This window comes from Volvox carteri (genome assembly GCF_000143455.1).
Source record: "Volvox carteri f. nagariensis unplaced genomic scaffold VOLCAscaffold_86, whole genome shotgun sequence".
Taxonomy (NCBI): Eukaryota; Viridiplantae; Chlorophyta; class Chlorophyceae; order Chlamydomonadales; family Volvocaceae; genus Volvox; species Volvox carteri.
Genome location: NW_003307629.1, coordinates 433,734 through 446,873, shown reverse-complemented (window position 1 = coordinate 446,873; position 13,140 = coordinate 433,734). Strand labels below are relative to the sequence as shown.

The window sequence follows — 13,140 nt, the reverse complement described above, 5'->3', positions numbered from 1 at the left end:
CCGCAACAACCAAAGCTTAGAAGAAACAATTTGGAGGAAAGACGAAAACTAGTCTCGGCGCGTATTGCCGTAAATGCCGTATATGGAGCTTAGCTCGCTTCTAACGTCTGCCCGCCTTTCAGACCATTGTCACACCTCCAATTAAATGAGAAGGTATGTGGTTGAGCATATGGGATGTGCACTAAACCATCCAGGTGCAGGAACGTCTCCTCTTCAGACTTTGTTGCCATGGCCTCAGTGATTAAGTTGTGCCGTGTCTCGCTTCTGCAATACGCAGAGGACGCCATGAGTTCAAACCTGCGTTTCAGTGGCAGTCATAACTTTCACCTGTTTCCCATGTCGGCACAAGTTGCTTAAGCCTTGGAAAACAAGGGGACGAGGTACGAAGTTGGTGGGATACATGTTAACCAGATTGGGTTCGGGCGGTGTGACACCGCACCCAGGACCCTGGATATCCTAACCCGATCCACGAGCCCCGTACCTGCAACCTACGACCGCGTTGATGCGGTCAGCCACGTCCTCTTGGGACACTGTCACGTGCGGTACCAGCCGGCCGCGACTTCCGAGCTTCAGAAGGGCCTGTAACACTCAGCAGAGCAGTAGGGGAAACATCGACAGCCATGCAGACGAATAGAGTGGTTCTAATGCGGACGCCGTCTAACGCCCGGCGCTTTTAAAGCGTGCACATGCCTGCGTGGTGTCGACACCAATGTGGCAATAAAACTCGCCCATGTGAGCAGCTCTGATGTACACCAGCAACTGCTTCCAAAATGAAGAAAAAAGCGAAAAAGCCAGAAAGGAAGCCCCAGCGGTCAGTCGTAAGGCTAAACGCCCTACCATTGCGCCTGCAGAAACGCTACATGTGCGGATCCCACCTGTAGATGCCATTGCTGCACTGCGGCCGCGTCCTGGAAAAACCTGCGAGATGGACAGCATGTGCGAGCACGGCCCCTCATTTCCGGCGGCCGCCTCAGCAGCCCCGGCAGCCCGAGGCCCGCTCATACCACCGCCACAGCTTGTTTTCCATTAGCCAATCGAATGGCACGGCTGGACATGGCGGCTGTCTCTTCATCGCCAAAAGGTTATAATGCCATGCGGTGCTCTGTAGATGTCGTTGGGTACGCGAACCTTGACCCTTGACTTCACAATAGCAGAGGCTAAGGACAGTAGCGGCGGCTCTGTGAAGCGCAGCACAGCGCTTCGCTCCGGTTCAACCCGTGCCTACCTCGTTTGCAGCACCAGGCGCCTGCAGGGCTGGACGTGTATCGCGCCTCCCCAGGCGGGGCTGCAACCTCCGTTGGCTGCCCCAAGCACCGCTGAACACCACAAACCTGCATGCATAAGACGGGCCCAGGGAGCGCCATAGCACGAGGTCCTTTCTTCTTCTATTGTCCCGCCCCTCATGCCACTTACTGTTGGAAAGGAAACACAAATTGCGGCATGTACGTGAGGACTCGGGGATGGCGACTAAGCGCCCCTGATAGCTAAAGGGGTCGCGTTGCTTACACCAGCCGTCACTGATTTGGCATGTGGGAGCTGGAAGTATTTGGTACTGAGGAGCAAAGAGAACTGCACAGCCTTTGCAGGTAGAGCATATTGTAACCCATGCAAGCTCTACCCCACAGGCTCCCAAGATATGGCGCCATGATATGGGCCTTGAACTGCGTGGCCATGTCCTGCCATCCGAACAGAACTTCGTCACCTCAGCCCCATCACACAGTCAAGCGGAGAGCTGCACTTCACGAGCTGCCGTCGGCCGTGGAGCCTTGCACTGGTCAAATCAGTCCGGTTCAAAGGCTGTAAAGTAGATGCATCGTAATGTACTGAGCTGCGAGAAGGAAATGGCGAGGGATGGCACATTGGAGCAACTTTGTCTTATCTAGGCAAGGGCGTGTGGCAAGGGCGTGGACTGGCCTGGTGTAAGCGCCGTGCTGGCCTCCAGAGAGCAGCCGCAGGAGCCATCTTCCGTTTCGGCATCCACACGTATCCGAGCTCGACCAGTGGCCACGGATGCCTGGGGTGGCGGCAGCGGCGGATCGGAGAGAAGAGAGAGGGGGTTTGACGCCCTCTTACCTTACGTGGTGAGTGGTCTCGTGATAGGCGTGCTGGTAGGATAAGTCTCCGACAGTGCAGGGCCCAGTGGATGCGAGCGGATGGAAGATGGGACGGCACGACCAGCAAGGTTAGTAGGTACCCACCGTCCCTTGCGCTCGCTCAAAAAGACGTGAGGCTTGTCGTGCATTTGGCGAAAGCCGTGCCGTGAAGGAGGCTTCTGCGTAAGTGACATCCGAGGTTATACACACGGGTTTGGAAGGCACGATGCCTTTGATCCGCAGTTAATCCCCTCCACCTGTTCGCAGTCGCCCGGCACTAGATGGCTGAGAGATAGGACGCGTGCTTAGCGTGATGTGGAGCCGGTGGGGAGGGACGGAGCCTGGCGGGAGGTCTTGTTGCTCTGCCACGGTCACAATCGGCTGCAGCGCTGGGACCCTGCGTCGCGCCTTCCCAATGACATTCGAATCCACGTGTTCAATAAGCCTAAGCAGCTTCGATACTCCTGAGAACTCAGGAGGGGCCCCGGCATCGATGAACAGTCCAGAACTAAACATAAAACAAGCTCCAAGATTTACCATGTTCGCCATGATAACAATTCGATACAAGCTTTGGATATTGTTTCATCTTTACCCGCACGGCATCGGAACTTATGGATTCGCGATCCAATCGTCCTGCTTTTAGGGCCAAACTCCTAAAGGCGCAGAGTGCGTCGCAGGACTGTAAAATAATTACAAATACAAATTTGGATAAAGTACTCCTGGCGGAATCAAGACGTGTGCCCGAAACATTTTGGCGACAGACCGGTTTGTAGCTGCTTGCGATTTAGGTATCAAAGCACATCCAGCTTGGCTGCTGTTACCTTGGGCACAGTCCTATATTGTGGAGCTCCTGAGGGCCATGTATCAGCAGCCCCAGCACGAGATTCATAGTGGAAGGATAACGCACTATGAAAACTGCAGCGGGATGATCACGAGTATGTTCGGTGATGGCCGCTACTATCAAATCCCTTTTTCGAGGGTAAGGCTATGGCTGTTACTATGGTCCTTTCGTTACAGTGATTTGCGATGTAAGATGTTCATTTCGCCCAGCAGGCGTTTGTCGTCCCGTCTCTTCTGCCCAACCTGGACTTATGTGTTGGACTAGATGTTCAATACAGTTTGCACCGTCCATACGGGGAGGGACACCCTTACGCTTACAACATCCGGGTTCTGACACCACTACCATGTATGAGGCCCGCACCCCCGATCAACTGGAATCGACCGTGCAACGCAGTCGTCGGTACAAGATCGCCAGCAGTTTGTCCTGGCTTTACGGCCTTGGCTGCTGCGGCCACTGTTCCTCTACCTAGTTCACCAAAGCACGCAGCCTCCAAAGGTGGCGACAATATTGTTCGCAAAAGTGATAACGTAAATGCCGGTAGCGATCTGGCTAAAGCGGAGCGCCAGGTGTCGAAGTCTTCTGGATTTGGCGAGCAAGGTGCGCAGCCATCCAGACCAGCGACAGCAGCAGGCCTCACGACCGGGACCCTGACACCCAGCCGTCACCGTGGCTGGTGGCCTTCGATCAGTGCATGGCCGCTGACCGCAGGTGGCAATGGTGCCATAGTCACGGCTGCCACTGCGGCTTCAGCGATGTCAGATACCGCGGTTGGTGCCGCAACATGTAGCAGCATGGTCACCAGCGGCGTCAATGCCGCAGGTAATAGTCACCAGCATCAGCCGCCCATGGCACGAGCTCAAGCCATACCGCCGCAGCCAATCCACCCATCTCCCCTTCTTTGCACCCTGGCACCTTTGCCCCAAGATTCACCTCACCCTTCCAACCCACCACCACCACCCGCCCCCCAGCTGCCTTCCTGCCCGCCTCTACCACTGCCGCCCTACTCGCCGCCGCCACCATTACCACCTTACCCGCCACCACCCCCGCCGCCAGCATCTCCATTAATGCCACCGCTTCCACCGGGTCCTCCACCGCTCGAGATTCTTCCGCCGCCCCCACCACTTCCCCCACCGCCGCCACTCCTTACAGTGCATCCGCTATCGCTGCCGCCGCCACCTCCAATCAGCGCCGGGAGTACGCTTCCTCCCAGTCGAGACCGCACCGCCACCAGTACCCAGGTGGCTCCAAAGCATGCCCCTTGTAGACAGACTGTACCAAGCCAAAGCATCAAGCCGCAAGCGGTCCAGCCGCAGTATGCTGCCCCACCGCCGGTCCCCTGTCGGCACGTTAACATGCCTTACATGGATCGCGCCGCCTGCCAGCCGCTTCCCGCACCACCGCAACGCCAAACGGACGTCCCAGCGCGTCGCGAGGTGCGTGTGTTTGTGTGCTACCGACAGATTGTGTGGATGCGTGCGATAGTCACGATTGAAGGATTCCTGTCACACAGGTCATACCACCTGAGACATGGTAGGCAGTCTAGGTGTTCTGTCCTTGCGGCGGGCTATCTTTTTTAAGCCTTGTGAGTTTTCCGGCCTCACCTCATGCAAGGCTTTCGTCTTGCCATCCGATGAACGGTCACAGCACGCCATCCCAGCGCCCAACGCCCATACCATGCTATCCCGAAAGCATCTACAGAGTGCGCGCGCGGCGCTTGTCATGCAGACACACTACCTCTTTATGCTCGCCCTACCGCAATAGGATTACGCTGCTTCGCAGCACAAGCCGTACAAGTCGGCATATGCCAGCAATGACCGCGATCACATCAGGGACGATCGAGACCGTTACGGCAGTTCTTACTACCGCGACTATCGAGACCGTTACCCTGGTCGCGACCACAATCGCCGTGACTACCGTGACAGAGATCAAGCCAGGGACTACAGCCGTGGCGATCATCGGGACCTCCGTGACTGCGGCCGCAATGACTATCGCCGTGGCTATGGCTGCAGTGGCGACCGCAGCCCGTCGCGCCATGACCGGCCTCGGCACTGGAATCTCCAGGTGGAAGACCCGCGGCGAAAAGCCGCCGCTGTGGCAGCGGCACACGTGAGGTTACGGCGACGAAGCACAGCCGCAACCGACCTGCCAGCCCCGCGGGTGGTGAGTTCCTGTCGCGGCCATGTTACCGTGACGTGTGTCTGCATGCTTCTGCCTCATGACTCAATTCTGTATTGGAGTGCAAATGGTTACAGATTATACGCTTGCACACAAGGAGCTCACGTAGGGGGACACGTATCTGTTTTAGCATGCCGACCTTTGCAGATGCGAGGGAAGCAGCGACAGCAATTAGCCGGTAGAGCAAGGTTAGTTTGCAAGTACGACGACATGAGCATCCCAAGAATTCTACCCTGTCTAGCAACACCCGTCTGGGGACTTGTGTGCACCCCGCCTGCCTGGTTTTAGGATGGAAAGGCGGCCGGTGCTACCGAAAGCGCAGCGAGCGGCAGCAACCATGCCGGCAGTGGGGAGCAACCGCCCAAGACCTCTGCACTCATCTCCGGGCCTGCCATTGCAACCGGCGACGGCTCTGCAGCGGCCTCTGCAGCCGTTATTGGCCGCAGGCCCGGCCCACCGCTTATAGAGCTAGCAACCCTGTGCAGCGGCTCCGACACCGGCACCGGCCCGTCGCCCAGCAACACCGACTCACAGTTGGACGGCAGTGCCTTGGGTGACAGCACCGCTACGCCCAGCGGGGAGCCCGAGACCGTCTCCAGTTCTGATGAAGATCATATGGAGCAGGGCCAGGTCCGTAAGAGCAAAAATAGCGAGGAGGATGGTGATAACGAGGAGGGCACGTCGGCCAGGCGTAGCAGCCGTGGTGCAGGAACTAAACGGAAGGTTGGTCGCAAGTCTGCTGGCGCGCGGAGCAGCAAGTCCAGCAGCGGCGTGGCGCGCCGCTCACGCAAGGACGTGGTGGCGGAGCTGGAGCGGGCGCTTGCGCGCGTGGCGCTGGACGCCAAGCCGGTGCCGGGCGCCGCCACTATTCGGCTGTTTTGCGGCCACTGTGGCAAGGAACAGGTGACAGAGGGATGGGATGGTTGGAGCGGTGAGGGGCACCTGTGCTTTAATTGCTCGCCATTAGTTGGGCCCTGCTACATCTGGAGGTTGAGGTGGCGACTTGCTGTGCAACGTCACGCATCTTTTCTCGTCGCTAAGTTATACCTTTAAGGCTGAGTTATGCCAGCCGTCACCGCTGCCAACCGCCCCTTTCCTCACACTTGTGTACTTTGCCCTGCTCATGCCACGGCGCACGTTACTGTGCCGGACGCTGACGGCCAGCCATGGGACACTGCCGGCGAGCGTGCGCGGCCGCTGCCTGATCCTTCTGCCCCTGACGGTTTAAAGCGCACCAAGGACACGGGTCGCGTGTTGTACGATGCGAAGGAGAGCACGTGCATTACATGCGGCAACATGATCATGTGCAACCCGCTCAGCGCCACGTGCATCTACTGCGACTGCCAGCTGGACGGCTTTCGGTGAGAACTCAACCGCTGCCCCAAGGTGTTATTGTTGACGTTGAGAGTGGCTGCAGGCGCGCATTAGGGGTGATGAATGTATAGCTGCGGACTGTGCATCCCGCGCAAGGGCAAGGCGGTATTTAGGCAAACCTAAATGTGCAGGGTGTTTGCTTAGGGTGGTGAAGGGCCATTGGGCCTCAAGTGCCTGCAATTTTGTACTCCTGCTTACCTTCATCATCTGACTCGCTTCGGATGTGGATGCTACCGAACTTGGAATATGCCTTCCACGCTAGCCTGATCAGCCTGGTGTGGATAAATTGATTCCGGCGCATAACAACTTACCTAAATTCCTTATGTGTGGCAGCACTCCCGGGCCTGACGTTTCCACCTTACTCGGCATTGCATCCTGTTGCTCGTGCAGGCCGTCGTACTGGAAGTGCACCAATACCGATGGCACCGCACGCAAGCGGGTGCTGACTGGCGCCGCGGCCGCACGGGCTGCCTCCGCTGCTGGCACTGCAACAGACTCCGGCACAAAAAGCGGCGGCATTGGGGTAAGCCGGCCAGCTGTTACATCCTCGCATTGGGCCCCATTTTAGAAACGCCCTAAGCTGATGTACGGGGTGCTTTTGCATGACATTCACTGCTTTTAGCGAAGCCTAACGCCCCTTGTGTTTTGTGCAATATCCCTTAACTGTGTGTGATAGTGTTCGAGGAAATTCAACCCGCACTTGAACCTGAAACCTTCCAGGGACACAGTGCCGTGCCTTAACATGTCTACCGTGTCGAAACAATAACGCTATTGCTCCCGCTTGTCGTCCAGGCCATCACGTCTACCGCTGCAACATCCGCTGGAGCCGGCGCAGCGCCCTTTCCTCAGGCGCCTGCTCCTGCCCCTGCCGCTTGCCCGTACTCTCAATCTTGCCCGGAGTGCCGCGACCATGACCTCCGTTTCCGAGGCAGACCCCGGTGCAATTGCCCTCGCCTTCACGGTGCCATCGCGGGGCAGGTGACGGGCAACAGGGCGGGCAACCTGGGCTGGGTGAATTTGCATTGAAGGAAAGCCAGCGCTGTGCCTCGACATGCGGGTTGTTATCGGCCCTTGCAGCCATCTGGGCAACTGACAGTGAGCCATAGCATTGCCGGGGGCATTGCCACAAATCAGCGAACCACCCGATGAGCATAATGGCGAATGTTGGTGCTTTACCCTTCCGCGAGGATGCAACCATGAAGTTCAGATGCCCATACGGATTTGGTAGGTGGAGCATGCACTGAAGATATTACAATGGGCAGAGAGACCTATCCAATCCCGTCCACGAAGCAAGTGGAAGCAGGAGTAGCAAGCCGAGAGCATGGGTGTGCTGCAGGTGGTTTAGATGTTCTTTGTGGCCGCAGTTTGCGTATTGTATATCTTAACGGCGCTGGCGCAAACGTAGATTGTACATTGAGCAAAGTATATGCACGGTGTGGCTGCGTCCGGCACGGTGAGGCTTTCATAGTGCTGCCGACCCCCATCTTCAAGTGCGAATATTTAGACGCAGTGCGATGTATCCAACGGCAGCGCCCCCATGTGTGGAGTGAGATACGCAGTGCAAGAGGTGTTCTTTAGATATCGCGCGCCTTACATTGCTATGTGGCAGGGTCGGGCTGTGAGCGACGAGTTGATTAACGTTCATGCAGGATATGGCACATGATGTGTGGCGCAGGCAGCGATGGCGTACGATGCTCGGGCGTTCGTGTGTACTTCCACTGCGTTCGACTTTTGCAGGGTTGCTTTTGTTTGAGGACCAATAAAGGAGGGAAAGTAGGCGGTAGCTTCCTGGGACGCTTATAGCAGGTAGGGTGTAGCTTCGTTGGATGTCTATCGCATAAAGATATAGATCTCCCGCCAGAGGTATGGCGCAGTTCCGGAATGGGACTTTGTTCATGGTAGTACCAACTAGTATCTGACGCATTGAGAAGGTACATGGAAAACCCAAAAGGGGGTTAACCGTTTTTTTCTTGCACTCATTGTCCCTAACCCGCTCCCAGCCGTGGGGCCAATCCATGCGGGTACAACTGTAAGAGTGAACAACTTTAGCCTTAAGACCGTGGTTGAGCCTTTCCTGCGACCGATTAATGTGCAGGCGCAAGCATGGAAGCGCTCAAGATGCCCTAGGTGGCCCTAAGCCTTCGCATGGGGATCCTGGCATGTCTTGCACGTGCCCAACCGCAGATCTTAGGGCACATCTGTCCACCTCATCAGCTTGAAGATCATAACACATACAGACACACATATGTACGGCCATGAAACCCCCGATCTACGTCCCTCGGGATCCACCCGTAGTATATATGCTTCAAGGTGGGCAGCATGGGCCCCAACTGCTTTGCCTAGACCCCTTGCCGAGCTTTCCGCTAAATGTTGCGCACCTGTACCCGTAAAGCACGTGGCCCCAGCTTGAGCTCAGATCGGATATAAGCCGGTTCATCGTAAATCCCACACGCCCCCTCAGCTATCCACTCTCATGAGCAACTCAATCTCTAATCCCTGTGATAGCCCCCAATTTTCCAACTCACAGATTCCTGACCGGTCACACCGCCAGTCGCACCGCGCCTTAGCCTGCATGCCTAAATCCGACCTGGGGCGGTACCGCAATGCGCCACGCAGCGGCACGGGGCGCGACAGGGGCAGCTGACGGTCACCGTTATCACCACCGCCACCACGGCCACCACCGCCAAGGGTTTGAAAGAGGAGGGGCACAGGCGGGTGAGGAACGCGGCATGTGCCCATCCACTGCTCTCACTCATGCATCCTCCTCCTCCTCCTCCTCGCCACTTCCTGCCCCTGATTCAGATCATCGCAATTTTCCGTTGCCCATCTGCCAGCAACGCACATATCGCAACCCGGGGAAGTCTCCCAAGTATCAACAGAACCGTAGGGTAAGACGAAGTACCGACAATTGAAGCAGATACCGAAGGTAGACGGATACTCCAGGATTAGGCAAGATTGGGGAAAAGACAGTCTGCAAAAAGCCATGTCGATCTTCTATCCTCCTAAGTACCTACGGGCCGTACGGCCTGCCAGCGTCCCATGCAAATATCGTTGGAAAACCTGTAAAACCGGTTTTTCCAACGATATTTGCAAAGCCATGTGTTTTCCCCTTCACTAGTAATCAAAGATTTGAGTCAGTTCTGGGAAAAGGATGATAAGCATTCTTTTGAAATACGTTATCCATGGATATCATTATGGGCGGTGCCTCAAAGATTTGCTCTACTTTTAAGAGCTGTGAATGGGCAGCTGGGGTGTCTAGCTGCCCACTGCCCAAAGGATGCAGCTGCACAGCAGCTGCGGCTGGGAAAAGCGCTAATCCAGCCACCAAACGGCCTTCCGACAGTCTGACTGCAACATACCCTTGCCATGCCCGGCTCCATGGTGAGGCTGATGGGGATGGGGATGGGGCGATGGCCTTTGTAGAATCTATGAGGCGGTTTTGCGCTACAAGGCGGCTGACTATATGAAGGAGGGGGCGAGAAGTATCGGGGATGTTGACGCACGTTGGCGCCCAAGGTATTTGCCAATGTGCAAAGGTCTCATGATACAAGGTAGGTAGGTATGTATGTGTGACGACCAGCGGGTTGCAGGTTCCCTGGTGGGCCTTGTACGGCAGTACATGTACACCAACTCGTGCAACTTGATGTTGCATGACATCACATGTCACTGCGGATGATAATATCAATCGGGATGGCGCTGCTGCTGGACATCATATTCGTTTGATAATTAATGAGCTGATTTTTACTGATATACTGGGGCTGGTAGTGTGTGAGCTGAGAGCAACTTTTAGTGCAACAGGAGATAGCCTAAAGAGAAACGACGCTTCTGAAGAGCCTCTCGTCAACTGAAAGACATAACAATAGCTCCTTAAGATCGAGTGGGCCATACAGCAGGTACATGCAAGACTGATTCGTACATTGTACATCCTGCTGTCGTTCTCCTATACGTACGAACTGTTGTACTCGATGCCAACAATCCTGTTGATGATGCTGCGCATCTAGATAGATAGATAGATCTGTATATCGGGTGTGAGAATTGTGCTGTGAGAAGCATGTGTTTCGTGTTGAAAGAGGGGGAGAACTTGTAACTCAAGGGGGCATTATTACTCCTCCTTACCATATGTCATCCAGCACATATACTTATATGACAGGTCCCCAACTGTATTTTTTCCAAATCTCCTCTTACAGCCCTTTCTTTACCACTGTCACACATACCCCTTTCCCCCCTTCCAGCGGTTTGTGTGACATATCGCTAATATGTTAGCACGTGTTACCAGCTCCTCTAGCTCGTTACGCAAGCACAACTACAAGTCACACCCGGTCTCACAGCAGCAGCTGTAGCAATCGCAGTAGCATGTCACCCCCATTCAAACTACGCACCGCCGTCTGCCCCCCCAGTGCCCCCCAGTGCCCGCCCGCCCGCCCGCCAGACTCGGCCTTGAGTCCCTTGTCTCCCCAAGTAGTTACGAAGGAGTCACAATAACCCCCTCTGTTCTGTCCTTGTTGTTCGGGAATGAATATGTTTTGCTGCGTGTATAGCATCACCCACCATCGCTACCACACATCAAGAGGATCTTATAGCACCAACTTGGTCTCTTGAAGAGACACCATTACCCCCATCATGATGTTGACATTGCACCGCTCTCTCGCTCTCTTTTCTCTCTCCCCCACAAACACGCGCGCGCGCACGCAACCCTGCATGCATGCTTCACAATAGACACAAACACATACCAACAGGCACACGCGGACACCTTCCCCCGGCTCTCTCTCACACATTCTCTCTCTTTCCCTCTCCTCCCAGGCTTCTGCCTCGCTTCCACCTCTCCCAATACAAGCACAATGCGCGTCAAAGCCCTCCGCCTCCTCCGCCGCCGCCGCCTGCTACTGCTGCTGCTGTTCGGAGCCAACCTGCCTCACGGTTGGACAGATGGACATACAGGTAGACAGATGAACACGCTGCATTGGCAACTTCTGGAACAAATGTCTCACTCCCTCCTCCTCCTCCTCCTCCTCCTGCTGCAGCCGCCATCCTAACCTATCCAGTATCCACCGCTATCCACGAGCCTCATCATCATCATCATCATCATCATCATCATCATCATCATCATCATCATCATCATCATCATCATCATCATCATCATTAAAGCCTAGTAGGAGCTCCCCACTGCCCTATCCGGGACCACTGGCCCTACCTACCTGTCGAGTATTGGTTGACTACACATTGGCTGTTGACATCACTCAGCCTTTCACATACATATCGCAGCAGTAGCAGCAACAGCATTAGCAGCGTCAGTAGCAATAGTAGCAACAGCATTAGCAGCAACAGCATTAGCAGTAGTAGCATTAGCAGTAGCAGCGGTGACCCCAGTTTAAGGCTCCCGGTTGCCTCCAGGGCTGGCGACGTTTCACCTGCACCCCTGTGTGTCAACCACCGAACCACCGGACACGTGACCCACAAGGCCGCAAGCATTAAACCTCCCGACATACATACATACATACATACATAGGAGACCGTACTTGAACAGGATCTGTTCTATAGGTCATGCACCTGTCTGTGTTCTTCTAAGTCATAGAGTGTAATCTAAGTCATAGGAGCGTCCGGGTTCAAATCCGCCTGCCGACCCCTCGGATATGAGGGGTGATGAAATGGGAGGTGGCCCCCCATCACATGGACGATATAGGACGTGATAATATCAACTTGCGAGCTGACCAGGAACTAAGTTGAGGCGCCGTTGATCCGCTAGATTTGGTTGGATGCTGGTGGTGAGTTGCCGAACCCAACGAATACATTCTGAAGTCGGATGGGGTGAATGGATTAGGGTGCCCCTCTCGCAGGGGAGTGCCCCTCTAGCAGGGGAGGAACTGCCTCGGGAAAGGGGGCCGCTGGTGAAGCTTAACCACCCTGTAACATACATACATACATACGTACATACATATGCACACGCACACACACCTGCCATGTGCTCTTCTCCATACAGCATATTCCGTGCCGTACTATCATTCTAAACAATGGCAGCGTGACAGCTGAAAACGTTATGTGTTCAGGAGGCGCCATCTCTCCCTCCTGCCTGCCCGAAAGACACGTCAGCAGTGCGACTAGGATAGCTTCGGCACATTCTCACACCCTCACGCACACACACACCCGTCCAGATATAAAATAACAACGGCGACGGCGACATTCATATCCCACATACACCATCACCATCATCATAATCATCATCGACACCATTATCCTTGCCATTTGCCCGTTACCTATGGTCGATGTAACGGCTTCCAACGGAACCGTACATCAGATGTCATGCCGTACACTGTCCCCGCCTCCACCCTGTACACTACCGCCCCATATAACCATCGAGAACCAGCCCCTCTCGCAATTCGAACTTCCGGGGCACGAAGGACTCGTCGCCATCGCGGCCCCCCCCGGAACCCCCCGGCGGCAACGTCTCCCCAAAGACAGAGGAAGACCTCCGCGCCTCCGCCGCCGGCACCGGCCCCGCCGCCGCCGCCGGGGGTGACGAGTAGTGAGGCTGGTGGGATTGCCGGCGATTCGAGCCAATGCTACTGCTGCCCGTGAGACGACGCCCGCCGGCGGCGGCAGCAGCGGCAGCGGCGGCGGTAGGGGAGTGGTCGGCGGTGCTGTGGCGGGCGGCGGCGGCGC

The 13,140-nt window shown here is 55.8% G+C and overlaps 2 protein-coding genes across 2 annotated transcripts in view; one reads left to right on the top strand and one right to left on the bottom strand.

Annotated features, from left to right (window-relative positions):
• Window positions 1-3,040: 3,040 nt before the first annotated feature.
• On the top strand, window positions 3,041-7,509 carry VOLCADRAFT_99384 (uncharacterized protein; the record flags this gene model as incomplete). Its single annotated transcript, XM_002958132.1, has 10 exons — window positions 3,041-3,072; window positions 3,404-3,531; window positions 3,643-3,753; window positions 3,903-4,082; window positions 4,357-4,367; window positions 4,696-5,094; window positions 5,398-6,012; window positions 6,274-6,470; window positions 6,874-7,006; window positions 7,276-7,509. 10 exons carry the CDS (start codon window positions 3,041-3,043, stop codon window positions 7,507-7,509), a joined length of 2,040 nt encoding a protein of 679 aa, XP_002958178.1.
• A 5,305-nt stretch (window positions 7,510-12,814) lies between these two features.
• VOLCADRAFT_108001 (uncharacterized protein) overlaps window positions 12,815-13,140 on the bottom strand; it is a gene marked incomplete at both ends in the record, with an annotated part of 4,063 nt that continues 3,737 nt past the window's right edge. Inside the window, one exon of the mRNA XM_002958112.1 lies at window positions 12,815-13,009. Coding sequence (XP_002958158.1) covers window positions 12,815-13,009 — 195 coding nt within the window. The remainder of the gene's footprint in view (window positions 13,010-13,140) is intronic.